The following is a 21,890-nucleotide window of genomic DNA, read 5'->3' on the forward strand; positions in this document are numbered from 1 at the left end:
TAATAAAAAGAATGTGATCACTAAAGTTTCAAAGAAGCCAGTTATTTTTAAAAAACATTGAGTGATATCTAGGTCTACTCACAGAGCTCAAAATCTCAAAGCTGTCTCTACCTCAACTTTAGTTGTTATAAATCACAGTTTTGCCCCCTAATGATCCTTTTTAAACATCAATTGAGCTTTTCATTTCTTAATAAAAATAGGTACTTCGGGGCTTTCTTCCACATCTCTTGATTTTCATTCCCAGAAAAATGAGGATAGTGTATTCCTTTGGGTATATATCATTAGTAAGGAATATGAACAGAGAGAAATATAATGAATTAGTACAGCTACAGCACTTCCTTACTAATGATGCATGAATATCTATAATGATATGAGGTGGTAAAGAACATTAACAAAAGCAAGTTGATTTTCAAAAGGGTAGACAGGATTTGTACAGATCAGAATTCAGAAGGATATAATTATTCAAGCCAGAGTTAATGAAATTCAAATGAAAAGGCAAAATCTGAATATGAGTGCATGGATTTTGCATAAAGAAGAGAATATGAACATGATACTTCTAATTACACTGATTTTTAAGTAACTGTCTGAATTTTTTATTAAACCAAACTGAAAATCACTCAGTGGATATAGTTTATTCATTATGGACTTGCATGACAATCAAAAGGAAGGATATGTTTTAAGGAGTAGATAGTAAACTATATCTCCAAATGTCTGACTCTTGATTAAATTTTAGAAGTTTCCTGTATATGAAAATTATTTTACATCTCTCTCTAAAAATATATTTATGTACACATCTATATATAAAAATTGATTAGAACTTTATAATAAATGAGAATATTCAAAAGTTATAAAACTGAGTTTTCTAGAAAATGAGTTGACATTTTCCCAATGATGTCAAAGAATTATTTTCAAGTATTTCTGTTTTTTCATAAAAGTTCACTGGATTATTCCTGTGGTATGTACCACTTAACTTTTCTTATCCATGGGTACTATGTGCCAAGATGACAGGAGGAGCTAAGTCCTCCAATAGATCAGTCTTCATTAAATGTTTTAAATGTGTGATATTAACCTTTTAGAATTTAACTTACAAAATACAGCTGAGTCAGTGCCCACAGCTAACTGTAACCAGAAGGCATTTAGGAATTATAGGCATTCTAATTTAATTTATTTTGCACAAGAAAAATAGAAAAGATTACTTATTTATCAGTAACAAATATTGCAATTGTGTTAAGGTAGCAAATATTGCAATTGTTTTATCATTGAAATCTTTTCTAAAGTGATAGAATATACCTTTCCATTTATTTGCTTTTATCAACTATACCATTTTTAATATTTCTAAATGGGTTGGAGTATCTCATCATGCCATGTCTGAGCATGGAATTAATATGATATGGCAGAATTAATCCACATATTTATGTGGATTGTTACCAATTGCTCTAAGACTTATCTATGATAGTCTTTAAAATAATCACAATATGCATAGTCATAGAGCATGTCCTAGCTTCAGTATGATGGCTAATAATTCTTTGAAGGTGATTACAATCAGGTTCATAAGGACTTCATCTTTAAAGGGGGAGGGGGGCAAGATTGGTTTCTAGAACCAGATACAAAATCTCAAGTATTTAAAAGTTCTGGATTTAAATAGATGCCATAACATTCTCCTAAAAAAGATTTCCATTAAAATGTAGACAGAAATGTGTTGTCTGTTGATGTCCTAGTGAATATTTATTATGAATAAAACAATCTATGACAGACCTATGTGGTCATGAAAACTCAATAAATGAGAAGCCAGAGTACAGTGTGCTCTGATTCTCAGAGCTCTGGTTCAGGCCTGAAGCTGATGACAGATCTTATTTCTGAGACATAGAACTCCAATCTTCAGAACTGTATGGTGAGAATTGTTACTTAAATAAATCTCATTTTGTATGTAAAATTTCTCTATGCAAAACAAAAATTATCCACAAACACTGAAGAATTGGAAATTTGGGTTTTAAATTATATTTCAGTAAAATTAAATCCAAGGCAGTTGTCAAATGTGAATTTATTTTAGTGCCCCCTTTCTTTATTGTATTTAACTTTTTAATTAAGTTCCTTGCTATTTATAATTCATAATTACTATAGTTATAAGGCACCAATATGAATTTAAGACAGCCAAGAGCATCTAAAATATAGATAATGAAGATTAGGGAACTACATGTCAAAAGAGAAATAGAAAGGAGATATAAAGAACTTAGAATCATTTTCCTTTTAAGAGAAAATGATAACAGATATCAAAACCTTTTGGAACTTACAATGATTTTTAAAATGAGACTCATATGTTTTCTAAATATTTTAAAGATATGTCTCATTGTAAAACAGCTCTTTTGGTTAAACAAAAATACATACAGTGTACATACAAACATACATACATATGTACAAAAGGTTCTAGTCTTTTACTCAATTCTGTCCCTAATAACAACAACAAAAGACCACTATTCTATAGAAACTTACAGATATAAAATGGATACAATTAAAAAGAAAGGTAATTTCACAATTCTATAAAAATTATATAGAAAATATTCTTGCTCTAACCGGTTTGGCTCAGTGGATAGAGTGCTGGCCTGCAGACTGAAGGGTCCCAAGTTCGATTCCGGTCGAGGGCATGTACCTTGGTTGCAGGCACATCCCCAGTAGGGGGTGTGCAGGAGGCAGCTGATCGATGTTTCTCTCTCATCAATGTTTCTATCTTTCTATCCCTCTCCCTTCCTCTCTGTAAAAAATCAATTATATATATATATATATATATATATATATATATATATATTTAAAAAATATTCTTGTTTCAGATAATGTAGAACTGTCTTTCCCTATGGAATTGAAACAGCTGATTCATGTAATAAAGGCAGGGGAGAGGGGGTGGAAGAGGTCAACCAAAGAGCTTGTATGAATATATGCATAACCCATGGACAACAACAGTAGTGTGGTGAAGGCCTGGGGCAGGGGACAGGTGCTAGCTAGAATGTGTCAATGGGAGGAAAAGGAGGACATATATAATACTTTCAATAATAAAGATTAAAAAATAAAACAAAACTGACCTAACCTGATAAAAAAAAAAGAGAAAAAAGAGAAATTTATGAACGTGAAATCTTTTTTAAGAGCTATAGTAATCAGTCTAAGGGAATATGTGAAAGTCACAGTAAATTTGCTTGACCTGTGTTGTTAACTCTACTGGTTAGGGGTTATTGTTTAGCCTAACCTGTCACTGAAAATTAGAAATCCAAATAGCCTCCTGACTTATTTTTTCTTTTAAATTGGTGAAATGATTGGTTTGAAATGGAGAAATTGAGAATTTGGATTTAAAATATCTATGGTTAAATCTATGAATTGTCCTCATCAAACTCTAGCTCCAAATTCTACTATTATTTTAAATGGAAAATTAGAAGTGCATGTAGATTATCATTCCATTGATCATGAAGGAATATATCAGGTATTTTGTTATGTGCACATTAAACCAAACTTTTCAAATAGTGTCATTATGCAATTTAAGCTAATTTATGTAATTTTATGAATTTACAGTGCCATAAGTAGAGGCATCTATGTTAGAATTATTTTTGCATTATATACGAATTGAGTAACAAAATCCTAGACCTGAGAAATTAAAAAGAAAACATAAACGGACCGGCATATAATTTCACTCATCTGTGTGGTTTCAGTCTGGGATCCTAAACTCCACTTAATTACATTACTGCAAAAGTGAGGATGGTCTTGTCATAAAGGCTGTGTAGCAATAAATGGCTGTGTTAGCAAGCCTACCATCTGCTACTGAATCCCTCAGCTGACCCCATCAACAGGCAGGTGACAGTTGATTAATTCAAAACAAAGTTACTGGGAAACTAATTTCAATTCCAAGAATTTTGCTGCTTATATATACTGTAGACAGAAGAGAGCAGAGGTCATCTATCTTTTTTAATTTGCATGTCAAATAGTATCTATTTCTTGTTCTTATAAGGAATAGGTACTACTGGTTAGGTCCAAAAAAGCTCTGAGCTCCAAATGCCTATCACATCTAGCACTCGAATGCTATGTAGGGAAGTAAGATGCAGGTGGAGAGGCTAATGCTTTCTTAGATTTAAGGGCTTTCTGGAGTTCTTATTAAAATGTGAATTCTAGCCTATCTGGTGTGGCTCAGTGGTTGAGCATCAACCTATGAACCAGAAGGTCACAGTTTGATTCCTGGTCAGGGAACATGACTTGGTTGTGGGTTTGGTCCCCTGTAGGGGGCGAGCAGGAGGCAGCCAATCAATGATTCTCTCTTACCCATGTTTCTATCTCTCACTCTCCTTTCTGCTTTAAAATCAATAAAAATATATTTAAAATGTGATGTCTACCCTCAGTCATAATAATCTAGTACCTTAATTAGCAGCTAACTTACAAATTGTCTGCAATTTGGAGGAGAGGGGTGCTCAGTATAAAGTACATACCAGCCAAAAATACTTTGCTCTCCTTGTGCCTCAATCAAGATTAGGGGGACAAATATAGAATAGGTTCCTTTGATGTGAATACCACAGATGTCCACATCCTACCCCATACTGAGTTTTCAAGGAACCTTAAAGTTACATTTTAAAAAATCAGTTGTGAAAATCATCCTTTTCTCAGGGTAACTACCCTTCTTGTGACATTATAGCTCTTGGTATTTCATTCTCGTATTCATGGTGCTAATGTGTATGTAACTCTTATTATAAAAGGTTCTATCACTTTTTGGAAGAAATAATAACATTTTTACTAGACATGCATTTTTATCCACTTTCAGCCCTCTGTCAGCTATAAACTGGAACCTGTATAAGCTCAATAGATGTCTTTTCACTATTAGGAACCTAAAAGAATTGTTCTTTTGTATATCTATACCAGCACACAGTCTGTGAAGAATCGGTGACGGTGATGACTGAAGACATGCCTTTGGAAATTTCTTATGTGCCTTCTACTTATCTGACTGAGATCACTCATGTCTCACAAGCGCTATCAGAAGTGGAACAACTTCTTAATGCTCCTGACCTCTGTGCTAAAGATTTTGAAGATCTCTTTAAACAAGAGGAGTCTCTGAAGGTAAAAGCAAAGCACTTTCATTTAGATTTTACAAGATGATCACATTGATCATTGGCAGTACCAAAAATTATTGACTTACTAGTAAGTGTATAAAGTAACGGCACTTTGACTTACACATGGGATTCTTAAAATACTTTATAGAATGCTTAGCTTTAGAAATTTGGGGAGGAAAGTGAAACATAAATCCAAAGAGGTATTTTATAATATTTAATGTTGAGAGACCTCCTAAAACACAGGACTATAGAAAAATAATAGCTTAACACACATTTATTCAAGGCAGAAAGGACTCAACAATAAACAAACTTTACCCCCCCCCCCCCCAACAGCCCTGGCCGGTTTGGCTCAGTGGATAGAGCATCGTCCTGCGGACTGAAGGGTCCCAGGTTCAATTCTGGCCAAGGGCATGTACCTTGGTTGCGGGCACATCTCTAGTGGGAGGTGTGCAGGAGGCAGCTGATTGATGTTCCTCTCTCATCGATGTTTCTAACTATCCCTCTCCGTTCCTCTCTGTGAAAAATCAATAAAATATAAAAAACAAAAAACAGCCGAAACCAGTTTGGCTCAGTGGATAGAGTGTCGGCCTGCGGACTGAAAGGTCCCAGGTTTGATTCTGGTCAAGGGCATGTACCTGGGTTGCGGGCATATCCCCAGTAGGAGATGTGCAGGAGGCAGCTGATCGATGTTTCTCTCTCATCGATGTTTCTAACTCTCTATCTCTCTCCCTTCCTCTCTGTAAAAAATCAATAAAATATATTTTAAAAACAAACAAACAAAAAACAAAAAAAAAACCCACAAAAAAACAGCTTTGATAGAAGAACAGCTTATTCCTAACTGATACATTACTTTCCTGTCCTCTCTTACAAAAAAGAAAATAAGATGAGGTTTTAGATTACATCTACTGTAAGTTGTTTCAGTTTTATATTTTTCACTTAAATATACATATTCAATTTCAGATTAGTGTCAGTATCAATACTACACTATATGGCATCTAATTGAATTGAGACCAATAAAATATTTTCTTGAAAATTACCAGGCAAAGTCTACCAACCAAATCCTTTTTTTTTTTCAAACTACCAACTGCAAGTTCTGAATTCCAAACTAAGACAAAACATGATAGGCTTTGAGTTTTAGAGGGAAGTGTATGAAGATAAATGAATATAGCATCAAGGAAATGTCCACAATAATGTGTATTTCAAGATAATTTTTGTGATCATACATTTTACACTCAAAATGAAATATTATAGTATAGCCAGCGCTTGGTATTTTCCAGTGCAAATAGCATAAAATTATAAACAGAAGATAAGTTTGCTCTCAGCAGCACGTATTAGCCAAAGCATTTTATACTCTAAATGATATTTTGAAAGCTCATTCCATATCACACATTTATTTGCATAAGTATACAGATAGATAAAGCTATTTGTTTATTTTGGAAATCAGGGTTGCAATATCTTAAGTGACTTGAGTTTTATATCTTACATTACATCAACTAAGCTCTAAAATTACACACTAAAGTAAATAAGAGATGCATGGCTCTCTGGAACCATTCCATCCATTTCAGTATACTGCTATTTCTTATTCTCTTTGAAGTAAAAGTCAAATGACTGATGAGTACAGTGAGGAAAAGAAACCCGATCAATTGATAAAGGAGACATGCCAGGACTTCTTTATTATTCACAATAACTAATTTCTCATGACAGTGCAGTTTTTAAGTTCATCATTGTCATTCAACGTGTAAATCACTGCTAATGAGCTAATATTCATTCCTTTCCATGTTCATGGACATATGGGTCAGGAGAGCAGTGACCCCAAACTTATTAAGTTGCCAATTGAGTATCTTTGTTTTTGTACATCTTAACCCAGCACACTCAGAATGATGGGCTCCTGGCTATACTCATAGTTAATCATTTGTTCTTCCAGATATATTTAATAATATTGTGACTGACAATAATATATAAGGAAATATATATGTGATGGTATTGATTGCTGTGGTTTATAAAAAGGCATTGTGGGTTTAATTTAACTGGATTATTGAATCCTCATTAGATGTAGTTTGGGGCATAATTCCATCTCACTCCCAACAAATCTCCTACAGGAGACAAATGGGCTTCCTACCTTTATGGGCTTTTTGAAAGGGGATAGTTTTGATCTGTCTTTTCAATGAATATGCATTTCCTCTTAAAGGCATTCATCTTTGTCATTATCCAGTAGTAAAAATAGAAAAGGAATGAATAAATTGTACAGTTGCTGGTTGGGAAGGTTTGAAATTCAATTGTGATTGATTTTATTCCTGACAGATTTGCATGAATCAAATTATAGAACTGTAGTAGGTATTGCTGTGGTTTAACATACATATTTTTTGCAAGTGCAATGCAACACAAATGAGATGTGATAAGTTAAAATAATTACTTTCTGAACAAAATATAACTGACACAGCACATGTGATTTTCACAAATGTATTGAATTTGGAAGATACCTAATCATTTTGACAAGTACTAAGTAGATAAATACCTATTTACATATGGAAATCTGCATTTAATAGATAATACACTAAATAGCTAAGGCATAGCTAGCAATGAATGAGGAACATATACCTAAGTAATATTTCTTCTTATGTCAAAGTCAATATTAGTATTGTGAATCAATTCATTGTGACTGTAAAAAGTTCATAACATTCATTACATAAATGGTAGTACCATAATTTTGAAAGAATTAATTTTTTGAAAGTTTCAATCAATATTAGAAATAACTTGCACTTTATTTTTAAGAAAAAGTGGGTTGTCAATACAAGTTGACAAAATATAATTACTATGCTAAATAATCTAATCTTGTTTTAAAGTATTTAGTATGAAAGTATGAACATAATAAAAGAGAGTAGGATGGTGGTTTCCAAGGGGCTTGAGCAAGGAGTGAAATGGGAGTTGCTGTTCAATGGTATAAAGTTTTAGTTATGCAAGATGAATTAGTTCTAGAGAACTTCTTACAATATCGTGTCTGTAGTAACAGTAATGTATTGTACACTTAACATTTTTTTTTACGAAGGCAGATCTCATGTTGTGTTCTTATCCAAATAAAAAAATTAAAAATACAAATAATCCTATATAATAAAGAGGTAATATACAAATTGACCACCATACCCTCATGCAAGATGGCTGCCCCCATGTGGTCACAAGATGGCCACCACAAGATGGCCAGCAGGAGAAAGCAGTTGTGGGGTGACCAGGCCTGCAGGGGAGGGCAGTTAGGGGCAACCAGGCTGGCAAGATGGGTAGTTATAGGCAACCAGATTGGCAGGGGAGGGCAGTTAGGAGTGACCAGGCTGGCAGGGGAGGGAAGTTCGGGGGGGGTGACCAGGTCTGCAAGGGAGGGCAGTTAAGGGTGACCAGATTGGCAGGGAAGGACAGTTAGGGACGACCAGGCTGGCAGGGGAGGGCAGTTAGGGGAAACCAGGCCAGCAGAGGAAGGCAGTTGGAGGCAACCAGGCTGGCAGGGGAGGGCAGTTGGGGGCCATTGGGCCCTCAGGGGAGAGCAGTTGGGGGAGATCGGGCCAGCAGGGGAGGGCATTTGGTGGTGATTGGGCCTGCAGGGGAGCAGTTAGGCATCAATTAGGCTCGCAGGGAGTGGTTGGGGGTGATCAGGCTGGCAGGCAGAAGCAGTTCGGGCAATCAGGCAGGCAGGCAGGCGAGCAGTTGGGAGCCAGCAGTTCCAGATTGTGAGAGGGATGTCCGACTGTGGGATCGGGCCTAAACCAGCAGTCAGACATCCCCCGAGGGGTCCCAGATTGGAGAGGGTGCAGGATTGGCTGATGGACACCCTCCCTCTCCCCAGTGCACGAACTGGGCCTCTACTCTAGTAAAGCATAAACAGACATCTTTAGCATCATAATTTTCAAGTTTCCAAAAGTTGTTCCCCTCAGAGCTTTAAAAATTTAAACTCTTGCCCTAGCCAGCTTGGCTCTGTGGTTAGAGAATTGGCCTGTGGACTGAAGAGTCTGAGTTACATTCCAGCCTAAGGCACATACCTGGGTTGCAGACTCAATCCCTGGCCCCAGTGGGCATGTGTGCTGGAGGCAACCAGTCCATGTGTCTTTTTTACATTCATGTTTCTCTCTCTCTGTCTCTCCTTTTCCTTCCATTCTCTCTCTAAAAAACAAACAAAAAACAATAGAAAAAATATCTTTAAGTGAGGATTAACAAAACAAACAAACAAAAAAACTCTTGTCATGAAAGCAGAAATGAGTAATTAAGAGGCCCAATGGAGCCCTAACCAGTTTGGCTCAGTAGATAGAGTGTCGGCCTACGGACTGAAGGGTCCCAGGTTCGATTCTGGTCAAGGGCATGTACCTTGGTTGTGGGCACATCCCCAGTAGGGGGCGTGCAGGAGGCAGCTGATTGATGTTTCTATCTTTCTATCCCTCTCCCTTCCTCTCTGTAAAAAATCAATAACATATATTTTTTAAAAAAGAGGCCCAATGGAAAGGATTTATTATAATGCCTCTGTATACTGGAAGTTTCAGTTCCATCAGATTCTATTGGGGCTTCAACTAAACCCTCTCCTCACTGAGCATTCCCTGCATTTTGACTAGCAGCTGTCAACTGCAGGTTCCTGAGTCTCTTTGCCTTAGGGCTCTCTCTAGTTCCACAAACCCATAAATTTCAGAGGATTAAGGCTCTGCCTCCCCACATCTCACAACAATCGCCAAACAATGAAAAATGGCTTTCAGTAGATAAATAACTGCTCATTCACATCTCCAGTTGGGGTAAGTCTGAGGCATGTTGTACACTCTGACCTGAAGTTCCCCATTGAGAACTGCAGGTTCAGGATCGAGACCCCTTTGTACACAGTAGAAACCTACCTCATATTACACTTTTCTGAATTCTTCTCTTAACCCTTCCCACTCCCTTACCATTGCTTCCTAAGACCATTTCCAAGCAAATCACTTACATGCACATTCTATTCTTAGGATCTGTTTCTAGGGGAACCCAACCTAAGACAATTTTGAAAGAAATATTCAGCACTTGCCAACAAAAATTCTGTTGACATTGATAAAGGTAAATTTTAGGAAAAAAGTAAGAAAATCACTTCAAATAAGGATGGCAACTGGGTTTTACCAAAAAGTAAAGGGAATCAACTTATATACAGTACTTAGGCACTCTTAACAATATACTATATTGACTCATTTAATATTCCCCACAACTCTATGCAGTATCTGACAAAGTTGATACAACTAGTATTGGTGGAGCAAGGACTTGAACCCAAGCAAAGTAGCTCTTAATCCATGCTTGTTAACCAGTAAACTATACCACTTTCCATGAGGCTATTTCTTGGGTGCTATATTGAGAAGATCAGGAGTGAATTTTGGCAAAACATGGTAGAATACTGGGGTTTGTCATGCCCAGATCATAGGAAAATGCCCTGGATTCTAACTCCATCTTAAATCATGGCAACTTAAGAAGATTCCATAAAAGGAAGAGCCGGAAGGAGGGCAGTAAGGGAATAAAGAGAAAAGGAATGTGGAAGAAAAGAAAGTGTAGGAAAGAAAGAAATCATACATGCATCATTTTTGTTGTCTCATCTAAACTACTGATAATATAGCTGCTCTGGTTAAGGTGGATTTTTTTTTTTGTATCTAAGGCGGTAACAAGAAGTGTGAACATATGAAGAAAGCTCACATGTATTGATAGGACATTTGGGCCCAATGTATATATTAGATAGGCTCAAGAAGTAAAGGCAGCCTTTGTTCAACCTCAACAGCACTGGGGATAGCTTGTTGTGAGCTTAGAAAAAGACTGTAAAGCAAAATTGTTCAGTCTTCTTTGACGTGTTTAGTTGTTATGCATAACCCTTGAGACCTAAAAGCAATTGTTAGGATAAGCTGCTAAGCTAAGGAGTGGGGATTCATTTATTCAAAAATATTTATTAAGCTCTTGCTATACACCAGGCATTGCTGTAAATGCTTAAAAATTAATAAGCAAAAATGATGGACCCTTCCCTCGTACAGCTTTTATTATAGCAGTGGGAGAGAGAATATAAGCAAATAAATAAATATTGTATACTTAAAGATGAAACATGTTATGAAAAAAAGAATATGCAGAGTTGGGTAAGAAAGTCTAAGATTACTAAAGAGATAGGAGTACTTGGAATGGCAACAGTTGGGATTGTGATTCTACATAGAGTAGAAAGGACATTGGGGCAAAGTTTTGAAGAAGGTAAAAGAGTCAGCCATGCTGTCTGGGCATAGTAAATAATCAATGTGGAGGCCCACATGTTGGGAGTGGGCTTAACTTGATCAATGGGTAGCAAGAAATCCATTGTGGTTGGAACAGAATGAGTTGGTGAGGGTGGTAGGGCATGAGACTAAAGGGGCTGTAGGAGTTCAAGTTGTGGTGGGGCTGGTGGATCATTGAAAAGACTACCTTTCACTCTGAGTGACATAGAAGCTATTGCAGGTTATTTGAGGAGATGAGTTCCATGATCTAATTTATGGTTTTAAAAAATCACACTGGTCGAAAGTAGAATTATAGGGGATCAAGATTAAAAACAAGAACAATTGGAGGAGATATGTCAGTGGCTTGGACTAGGGTGTTAAGGAGAGATAGCTAATAGATAAATTTCTGCATTCAACAGAAATAAGCATGAGAGAGTACAGACCCATTCTCAGGAATTTGGGCTCAGGAATATTTTGGTGTACTATGAATTTGGCAGAGGGTCCCTTGAAGGATGTGAGATTTCTTCTCATTGATACTTTGTACCTTTCATATTCCAGTTTTGCCTTGAAGCAGGAGCAAAGTACTGGCAATGGAGATATTATCACCTGTGTCAAAATCTCTCTTCTTTGGAATCCATTTCATTGCATTTAAGCACACATTTAATAATGCCAATCACTTGAGTGAAGACAAGAATAATGCCATGTGCAAATTGATTGTTTTTCCATTTTGGTTTTAGGGGAATTACATAATGGAAGAAGGCATTATATGTACAAACATGAAGGAAAATTTAAAAAACAGCAACAACATTTTCTGGGTACATTGTAATACAGAGACATGCTATATAAAGGGTTAGATTTTTCACCAATTTAATAATATTCCTACACAAGGATATTGTAGTTATTCTAAATTAAATAATAATGGTTCACATAAAATGTCAAAGCAGAATTTGGTTACAAATGCTTTTTATATCTTTTATTTTATTGTTTAATAGGGAAGCAAGTGTTTTCTTTAAATTTTATTTTATTTTTTAAGCATAGAGTGTAATATGTTTTGGCACATACATAAGTCATGCAACTGCCCCGATGTTTGTAGGACTTTATTCCTCTTTTATTCCTGATATAGATGATTAATATTTTCTCATTTTTCTTTATGAGTCTTGCCAGGTGTTTCCCACTTTTATTTTTTTAATTTTATTGATTGATTGATTGATTGATTGATTTGAGAGAGAGAAAGGGAGGAAGGGAAGAAAGGAGAGAGAGAGAGAGAGAGAGAGAGAGAGAGAGAGAGAGAGAGATTTGTTGTTTCACTTATTTATGCACTCATTGGTTGATTTTTGTATGTGCCCTGAGCAGGGATTAAACCTACAACCTTGTCATTTCATAATGACACTCTAACAAACTGAGCTACCTGGCCAGGAATCATACATAAATTTTCTAATAGTTCAGTACATGGAAAAATAGGACTTTTATTAATGTACTAGAGGCCTGGTACATGAAATTCGTGCACAGGGGGTGTGTGTGTGTCCCTCAGCCTAGCCTGCACTCTCTCCAATCTGGGACCCCTCAGGGGATGTCTGACTGCTTGTGGGATCAGGCCTAAATTGGCAGTCGGACATCCCTCTCACAATCCAGAACTGCTGGCTCCCAACTGCTCGCCTGCCTGATTGCCCCTAACTGCTTCTGCCTGCCAGCCTGATCACCCCTAACCACTCCCCTGCCAGCATGATCGATGCCTAATTGCTCCCCTGCCGGCCTGATTTACCCCAATTGCCCTCCCCTGCCAGCCTGGTTGCCCTCCCCTACAGGCCAGGTCCTCCCAACTGCCTTCCCTCCCCTGCAGGCCTAGTCCCCCCCAGCTGCCCCCCTTCCCTGCTGGCCTGGTCACCTCTAACTGCCCACCCCTGCTGGCCTGATTACCCACAACTGCCCTCCCCTGCCAGCCATCTTGTGGTGGCCATCTTTTACCACATGGGGCGGCCATCTTGTGCAAGAGCATGATGGTCAATTTGCATATTAGGTTTTTATTATATAGGATTACCATATTATTAGAAGTGATCTTTTGGTCCATATATAACATTTTGAATTATGTGATCATTTAGTGGTTTCTTTAAGGAAAATATAGGTTTTTCAACTAACACATTTATTCAGTTATAAATATAATTCCTTTCTTCAACTGCTTTCATGATTTGGGATTTATTTGTTCAATTGGCTATTTATATTGGTGATTTACTTTACAGACATTAATCTATTCACTGTAATTTAAATCCTACTTAAATCATGTCTACAGTACTTCATTTTCATGTGTTTTATAGTGAAGAGATTATAGATATTTACTACATTATAGTTGTGCCCAGCTCATATTTATATGTGTTTTGGTACAATTTTCCTTTATCTTTTATACATGTATCTATTTTATAGTAAATTATTCATTCTTTTCTCTCTGCCATTATTTTATCAGGCCCAGCAGTTGTCCTGCTGCATTTTATTCCCATCTCTGCTAAAATGTCCTTTAAAAAGCTTATTCCTACTCCGGCCATTCTCCTAGCAAGACTATTTTGGTAATCCCCATTCTTTAAATTCTGGAAATTAGAAACTTACACATTAAAACTTATAATTCATGAGACTGGTAGAAATAAGGAGTATTTTCCTCTCTTCATGAACAATTCAATTATGATGTAGATTTTTGAGCTGTGATATATAATTACTGATTTGTTATTCAAAGATGATGCATAATCCCATGGAGAATATTTTGGCCAAAATAAATAGTTTTGTTTTGGAAGTGTTTTTCACCTGTGGGCCACAAACAGCGAAGAAAAATAATATAAAGGTCAACTTACCATAGAGCCACTAAATCTAACTTTAAAAATTTCTTTAGAAGCTCAGAAAAACCTAATTAATAAGTGCTTTAATGCCTTTTGATTGAACACTCTTCCCAATTCAATCTGTCATTAATGTACTGCCTGGTAGCTGGATGAGACATAAAGAGGATAAGAATTAGATTTATATAGGGTGCTGCCTCCATCTGTCAGATAAAGACAAATTCCAGAGGGTGAAAATGACCCAGAGTTTGAGTCTTTGGTACTCCAATTTCTCTTTTTCAATTTTAAGATAGATATACTCCCCAATGGCTGCTGTCACAACAGCTGCTAATGGGTTTCTATAATTCTTTTTTCTTAGAAATGGAAGTTGTGGGCTTCTCGGTTAACCAAGTTACTACAGGTCTCAAGGCATTTTTGTTAGCTAAAACTCCTTAAAGCCCAAAATGTAAAAACAATAGTGCAGGGTTGTCTAAAGTACATACACATGCATTTAAGTGTATACATATCCATATAACTGTAGTGTTGTTTTTATTAAAATGGTGATACTCAGTCAGCAACAGCAAAAGATACAATTTCACCATTGGCAATAGTTTGTAAATGAGTCGCCTAAGCCTTCTGACCTGTCCCCTATGGTGACCAACCTCCATCATACATAGGACTGGTAGGAAGAAAAAAAAAATCTTGTTTTTCCTGTTCACTACTGTATCTCCAACTCCTAGAAAAGTACCTAGCACTTATTAAGCACTCACTGTACATCAGTTGAATGACTGAATGATAGTCTGGTAAGTCTAGATATGGACTCTGTGATCAAAGAGATCAGAGCAATGTTAATCTGCTGTCAGTGCCAAGCTGAAAAAAGAAACAAAATTAGCCTCTTCTACATTATATTGAGTTAAATCACTCAGATGTGTGAATTCTAATAATCTACACATAGATTCCAGCATGTAGACATGTGCTGTAGATTTGTGTATACTGATTTTTAAACCAGCCACTTATAAAAGTTTGTGGCAGGAAATCCACATGTAATAAAAATGTTGGTAATATTTTTCCCAGTCATTGAGCTTTCAGTGTACAGTTTGACAAGAAGTAGGCTAGAGAGGTTGGCAAAGCACTGGATTTCAACCTAAAAGACTTTAATTTAGACATTGAATATCGTAATAGTTGTGTCCTTGGACAAGTCACATAAAACTTCTAAGTCTCAGTTTTTATAACTTTGAAATAATATCAATGATGATACCTGTTCCAGTCTACTTATGTAGGATTATATAAATTTGAAAATTTGTAAAACTCATATTACCTCATCAAATTTTCAAAATCTTAAAAAAATATGGTAAATTAAATGCTTATGCAAATAATCCTAAAAACAAATTGCCTTAAAGGATGTGGTAAACCTCAATTACTTATTCTTTTAAAAAATATATTTTTATTGATTTCAGAGAGGAAGGGAGTGGGAGAGAGAGATACAAACATCAAGAATGAGATAATCATTGATTGACTGCCTCCTGCTTGCCCCTTACTAGGGGTCCAGCCCGCACCTGGGCATGTGCCCCGACTGGGAATCGAACCATGAACTCCTGGTTCACAGGTCAAGGCTCAACCACCTAGACATGCCAGCTGGACAATTACATATTCTTATTTTCATCTCTCTAGTATTTGCTATAGGAGCTCCTTTTATTCTTTGATTTGACATTCAGTAATTTTTCTGCATTAATGGATTTCCTTTCCCCACAAAACTGTTCTTTCCCACCCCTTTCCATATCTAATTCTTATAATTCTTATTGTTATTTTTAAGTCATCAATGTGTACAGTCCCAAATATATATGTAATCTCCTATAATAAAGAGGTAATATGCAAATTGCTCTTAAGCTGTAGCTCCACAAGATGGCTGCCCTTCCCATCCTCTCCCCAGGCCCCACCCCTGATCAGCCTCTCCCACCCCAATTGAGGGTGGGGCAGCTAGCCAATCCCCCACAGCCCCTCACCCAGGCCGGCCATGCCCTCACACTTTCCCCAGGGCTGGGGGTACCCCAAGCAGGCTACAGGCACAGCGTTGGTCAGAGGCAAAGGTCCTGGCTGTCCCTGGCCTAAAGAGTCCAGCAAACCTCAGCAGTGACCAAAGATTAAGACCTAGTGGAAAGGTCCCTGCTGGCACTTATGGCTCAAAGTGCCAGGAGGAGGCCGATCGTCTTGAACCTGCAACCCTGGCTTCTGCACACCAAGCCTTGAGGCACACCACACAGGTAGTGCCTGTGGGTGAAAGGGTGAGGGCAGCGAGCTGGGGTGTGGAGCTGGGAGGGGCCTAGAGTCTTCGGGAGCAGCCTGCCTGCCGAGGTTGCTGTGACCCACATGCTCGGGCTTGGTCAAAGCCCCTGGTCAGCTCTGCCGCTTGCCTTCCAGGTGCAGCTAAGCCCTGAGCTGGCTGGCCTTGCGCTCAGAGAATCAGCTGTCACTGGGCTCAGTTAAATAAGAGAAATCAAAGAGCCACGAGTAAATATCCTCCCAGCCCCTTCCTACACCCCAGGCGAGGAGGGCTGGGGATGGGGGCAATGGAAAACGGCTCCGGCTTTGCATTTTATAATGAAAAGACTCCTGCTATGTAGAGAGGAGAGTTGATTAGTTTCCAGCAACACCTGACGTGTTCCCTGCCCCAGCCCTGAAGCCTGGCAGCACCTAGCAAAGGTGTGTCCCCACAGCCATGTTGGCCTGGCTCCTGGAACACTGGGAGCAAGTTTGAGCTGCATAGATTAAAAAAAAAAAAAAGTAAATATTGAAAAACACCTCTTTGTACTCAAATGGCACTATAAAATGCAGATTACAGCATCTGATTTTGTCTTCTGGGTTGATTTTGAGGCAGAGTACAAATAGGTTCATGAGAAAAGCAGAAAAAAACAAACAAAAGGAAAGGGAGAGGATTCTGCTGTCCACAGCACTGAATGTTGTTTCTTGTTTTTGTTTTTGTTTTTTTTGTTATTTTTCCTTCTGTTCTTCAAGTCAGTATATGCCATTTAAACAGCTTTATGGCGTTAGGTAATAAGCTAATGATTCCTCTATTAAGAGCAAGCAGCAGTGCCTTTCATATGAGTCACATACATTTAATCCATTCAAATGGAGCATACTGAGTGGAGATAATGGTATGTGTCATTATATAAAGAACTTGGCATTATGATGCTATCTGGCTAAAGATCTTATTTATTTTGCAATTTAGAGAACGTAGACAAATCAGGCATTGAAAATGAATGTGCTTGTTTAAATGCATGGCTTCATTTTCATCCATAATGACCAAATGACCAGTCACCAGGAGGTGCATTGATGGGTCCCATGGTGCAGCGGGTCTGGGGTCTCCAGAGGTGGGTCTGGGTGAGGCTGCATGGTGCAGGCCAGGGCCAGGGGACCTGAGGCTGCGCCCCCCACCCTGGTGCTGGGGCTGGAAGGCTTGAGGCTGCGTCCCCTGCCCGGCGGGCTTGATGGGAGTGGGGCCAGCCGGACACTTCTATTATAAAGGGCAAATAGCAGTATTAAAATATTTCCTCTAATTCCCTTTTAATGTGCACAAATTTCATGTACTGGCCCACTCTTAATCTCATAATTTTTGGACTTTCTTCAGAATGTGATATATTTTATTGTGCTCCTATGTAAGATGAAGAGTTATCTATTAAAATTACATTTTCAAAATAAAAAGAATGTAGTAAACCTTATAAAATTGCATATGGATATGTAAAAAACTTAAATAAAATGTTAATGACAGCATATATATACATAAAGTTATTTCTAGATTTAGCAAAGAGCTTGAAGGTAAAAAGAAAACTTTAAAGTAAAATAATAATAATAATAAAATGTACATAGGCTAAAATAACATTTGCTTTCCACATAAACATCTGTTAGAGAATCTTCTATACTTTCAACCATAATTCTTTACTATATTTCCAAAGTTACATATTACTTAAGCATAAAGTTTTCCATTCTTCTATTGATTTTAGGTGCAAAATAAATAACTCACTTTTAATGTATTTTTGAGGTAAAGAAATACAAACTCTAAATTGTTTCAAGTTTCGATGGCTTTTACCAAGAATAGGATGCTGTTTTCTAGTTTATGTGTTTGTTATTTTTGTTTGGATTTTGTTTTTTAATGAGATATGTTGAATTACTCTTTCTTTCAATTCTATTTCAATACAGTGGGGCCTTGATTTACGAGTGTCCCGACTAATGAGTTTTTTGAGATACCAGCTGTCTCTTGGCCGATTTTTTGCATTGAGTTGACAGAGAAATTTGAGTTAATGAGCTCCTTAATGAGCTCCTTAATGAGCTCGGTCTCAGAACGAATTAAACTCGTAAGTCAAGGCCCCACAGTATTTAAAATTCTGTGCTCTGAGTTCAGAACTGTGTCTTAAAACACTTAAAAGCAGTGGTTCTCAACCTTGGCTGCACATTAGAATCACCTGGGCATCTTTTTAAAATCCTGATTTCTGGGTCTCATCCTCCGGGCCACAACATTAGTAACAAAGAAACCGAATTTCTGGAGGATGGGGCCCCGAAATCAGGATTTTAAAAAGATGCCAAGGTGATTCTAATGTGCAGCCAAGGTTGAGAACCACTGCTCTATGTGAATAATGGTTTAATCAGTAGTGGGGTTTTTTTCTTTTTTCCTTCTAGTTTAATTTTTTTTTGTTGTTATTTATTTTTTGTGTATATTTCTTTTGATGTTTAGAAAGGCCAGTCTGTATTCATTTTCTTGCCTAAATTGGCAATCAGGAACATGTTAATACTATAATATTCAGTTGAATCTAATGAATTAACATTATGTAGGTCAAAATGTTCAAATCGTGATAATTACATATAGTTCTATCTAATATAATGCTTTTTACCCATCCGCTTATTTCTGAATCCTAATGCATATCATTAAACATTCAAGGAAAAAATCAAGAATTTTATATATTAAATCACATATAATTAATGGACCCCAGCTACTACCATTTCCCAAAATTAATTCACCAAACCTTAGGGAAAAGCTTAAAGGATTTTCTCATCATTAAGGAAATCCATGGGACTTCCAAAAAGGTAAGGAAATGAAATAGAGTGTTAGGGTCCTACTTCTATATAATAGTTTTTGTTTTGTTTTTCTTAAATGTATGCACTTAGGTTCAGAACAATTGTATGAAGCAATTGTTTTGCTTTTTTATCTCTCATATAAAACACAATGACAGAAAGCATGATCTCCCAACATCAACTGTATTATTCATTTATAAAATGAGCAAAATATTCCCAGATATGTCTTATTTTTCCAAAATAGTGCGTTGTCATTTGTATTAATTTCTACAGATTAAATTGCATCCTATCTTGTATAGTAGTTATTTATGAACTTGTTTGATCACTCATACTGGATTGTCAGTCTTTATAAATATAATACAGGGCTCATGATTCCACATTTAAACAGGAAAATCCTATCTAATAAAGAGGGAATATGCCAATTGACACTCACACCATCGCAAAGATGGAGGTGTCCACAGTCAATAAGGAGAGAATATGAGAATTGACTGCCTCGCCCACAAAGATGGTGCCCATGGCCACAAGATGGTGGCACCCAGTCCCCTCAGCCCCACCAGGGCGGCAGGTACGCAGCAAGGCTGGGCCCACCCCCAGGCGGGCCCAGCTACTCTGGGCACCTACCTCCAGAGTTCCCAAGTCCCGTTAGCCCCCCAGCTGCCCAGGGCCGGCCCAAGGCACAGGTAAGCCTTGGATGGCGGCTGCCTAGCTACCCAGGGCCACCTGAGGCTCAGGTAACCAGGGCTGGCTGAGACTTGCACTGCCGGCAGTGGCAGCAGCAGAGGTGTGATGGGAGTGTCTCCTTCCCCTGATTGCCAGGTCACCTCCTGCCCCTAAGGGCTCCCAGACTGTGAGAAGGGGCAGGCCAGGCTGAGGGACCCCCCTCCAGTGCATGAAATTTTATGCACCGGGCCTCTAGTGAAGTATAAAATGAAAAGAAGAAAGAAAATCATCTTGTTTACATTTGTTAATTCCATTCCTTAGTGGTAATCAGCATCTTACTTTTCCCTGTATTTTCCCCATAAAACCTGCCTGTGGCTCTTCTGTGTAGTTGCACAAGACTTAAAAATATGTTCTGGTTCTAAAAACATAGAATGTCACATGTCTAATTTTTAATGAAGAGAAAAGCATTTGCTTTGACACAATTTCCTCTTACTATGTGCAAGAGCCAGTTTTTCTATCAAGATTTCCTATAAAACGATTTAGGCAGTGTGCACAAGTGAACACAAAACTTAGCTATCACAAAATGACTTGTGAAACATTTTTCAGTTTAGTTGGTGCTGATGGGCCAGAATTGTTTTTGAGGAACACTTGGAGCAGTGAAGTGCAAGTTTGCATTGCCATCTTTGTTCTTGTTGTTCTGTGGCATTTGGGAAACTTGGACAGACATAACTCTGAATGAAGGACTCTGTCTGTTGTTAGGTATCTGAGGTACTGAGAGGAAATCACGGAGAAACTTAGCATGGGAATGTAGATGGACTATTATTCCACTCTTTACTAACAGCTAAATGGCCATTAAAATAAAATAAACAAGGGGTAATCTGAACAGCTCATAACATCTGTGGGGACCCGAATGGAGATCTCAATGAATCAAGAACAGTGTACCAATAAGGTTCAGTGATTCAATTCACATTGAATTTTCATAAGCAAGTTAAGATTCAGAGCTTCAACTCCATTTTTTACTTCAGATCAACAAATATTTATTAAGGCCTGAATGCTGTGCTTAACAAGTGAAAATAAATGTAAGACGTGATTCCTGAACTCTCTGGTAATTTGTAATATTAATTGAAAACATATTTCATAGTTATACAAACAATTTAGAAAGTAATAAAGTTAGAAAAGGCATAATATAGCTGAAATATATTGCATAAGGCATGAGTGTAACTGAATTCATGAAGAGGAAGAAGCAATGTAGAAAGCAGAAACAGAATAATTTTATAGAGGAGAAAATCCTTGAATATTTGTGTTTTGAATATAATTGGAATTTGGACACTACTAATAGCCACCACTTATTTATCATTTGCCAGGACATGTTCTAAATTTGTTACTTTTGGTAACTCATATGGTAAGCACAGCTACCCTATGAAGAAACCATTATTATTAAACTCATATTCTGAATTATGCAAGCTAAAGACAGTAGTTTGGATCAAAGTAGTGGTGTGGTCAAATTTTGGGATATATTTTAAAGGTAGAGCCCAAAGGATTTTGTGGCCAATTTCATGTGGGTTGCTAGAAAGAGGATTCAAGGATAACACCAAGAATTTTAACTTGAACAACTGGAAGAATGGGGCTGCCATTAACTATAGAATGTGGAAAATTACAGGGGGATCAGGTTAGGGTACAACATTTGTGAGTTTAGTTTTGACATAAGTTTAAGGTGTTTATTAAACATTCAAGTAGACATAAAAAAAAGTGGGAGATATATATATATATATATATATATATATATATATATATATATATATATGTCAGAGTTCAGGATAGAATCTTGATAGAGATATAAATTTGGGAATCATTTGGGATAATTTGTTGGCTCCTCTTATGAATACTAATGACTTGGCTTAAGGCTACATAAAGTCTTAGTGGGCTAACAGAAATAGTAGGACTTTCTGGATCACTTTTATATCCCTAGTACATAGGAGGTGCCTGACACAGGGTAGGTTTCAACAGATACGTGTTGAGTTCATGAAACAGAGTAGAGAAAAACCCATGTCATAGCAGAACTAGGTATGATTAGGGAAGCA

At 37.3% G+C, this 21,890-nt stretch overlaps 1 protein-coding gene across 5 annotated transcripts in view; it reads left to right on the forward strand.

Annotated features, from left to right (window-relative positions):
* DMD (dystrophin) overlaps positions 1-21,890 on the forward strand; it is a 2,282,236-nt gene that overhangs the window by 933,818 nt on the left and 1,326,528 nt on the right. For all 5 annotated transcript variants that reach the window (XM_059679269.1, XM_059679268.1, XM_059679270.1 and 2 more), the window contains one exon: positions 4,888-5,082. In XM_059679269.1, the coding sequence (XP_059535252.1) occupies positions 4,888-5,082 (195 nt within the window). The remainder of the gene's footprint in view (positions 1-4,887; positions 5,083-21,890) is intronic.

The sequence above is a fragment of the Myotis daubentonii genome, chromosome X (genome assembly GCF_963259705.1).
Source record: "Myotis daubentonii chromosome X, mMyoDau2.1, whole genome shotgun sequence".
Classification (NCBI taxonomy): Eukaryota; Metazoa; Chordata; class Mammalia; order Chiroptera; family Vespertilionidae; genus Myotis; species Myotis daubentonii.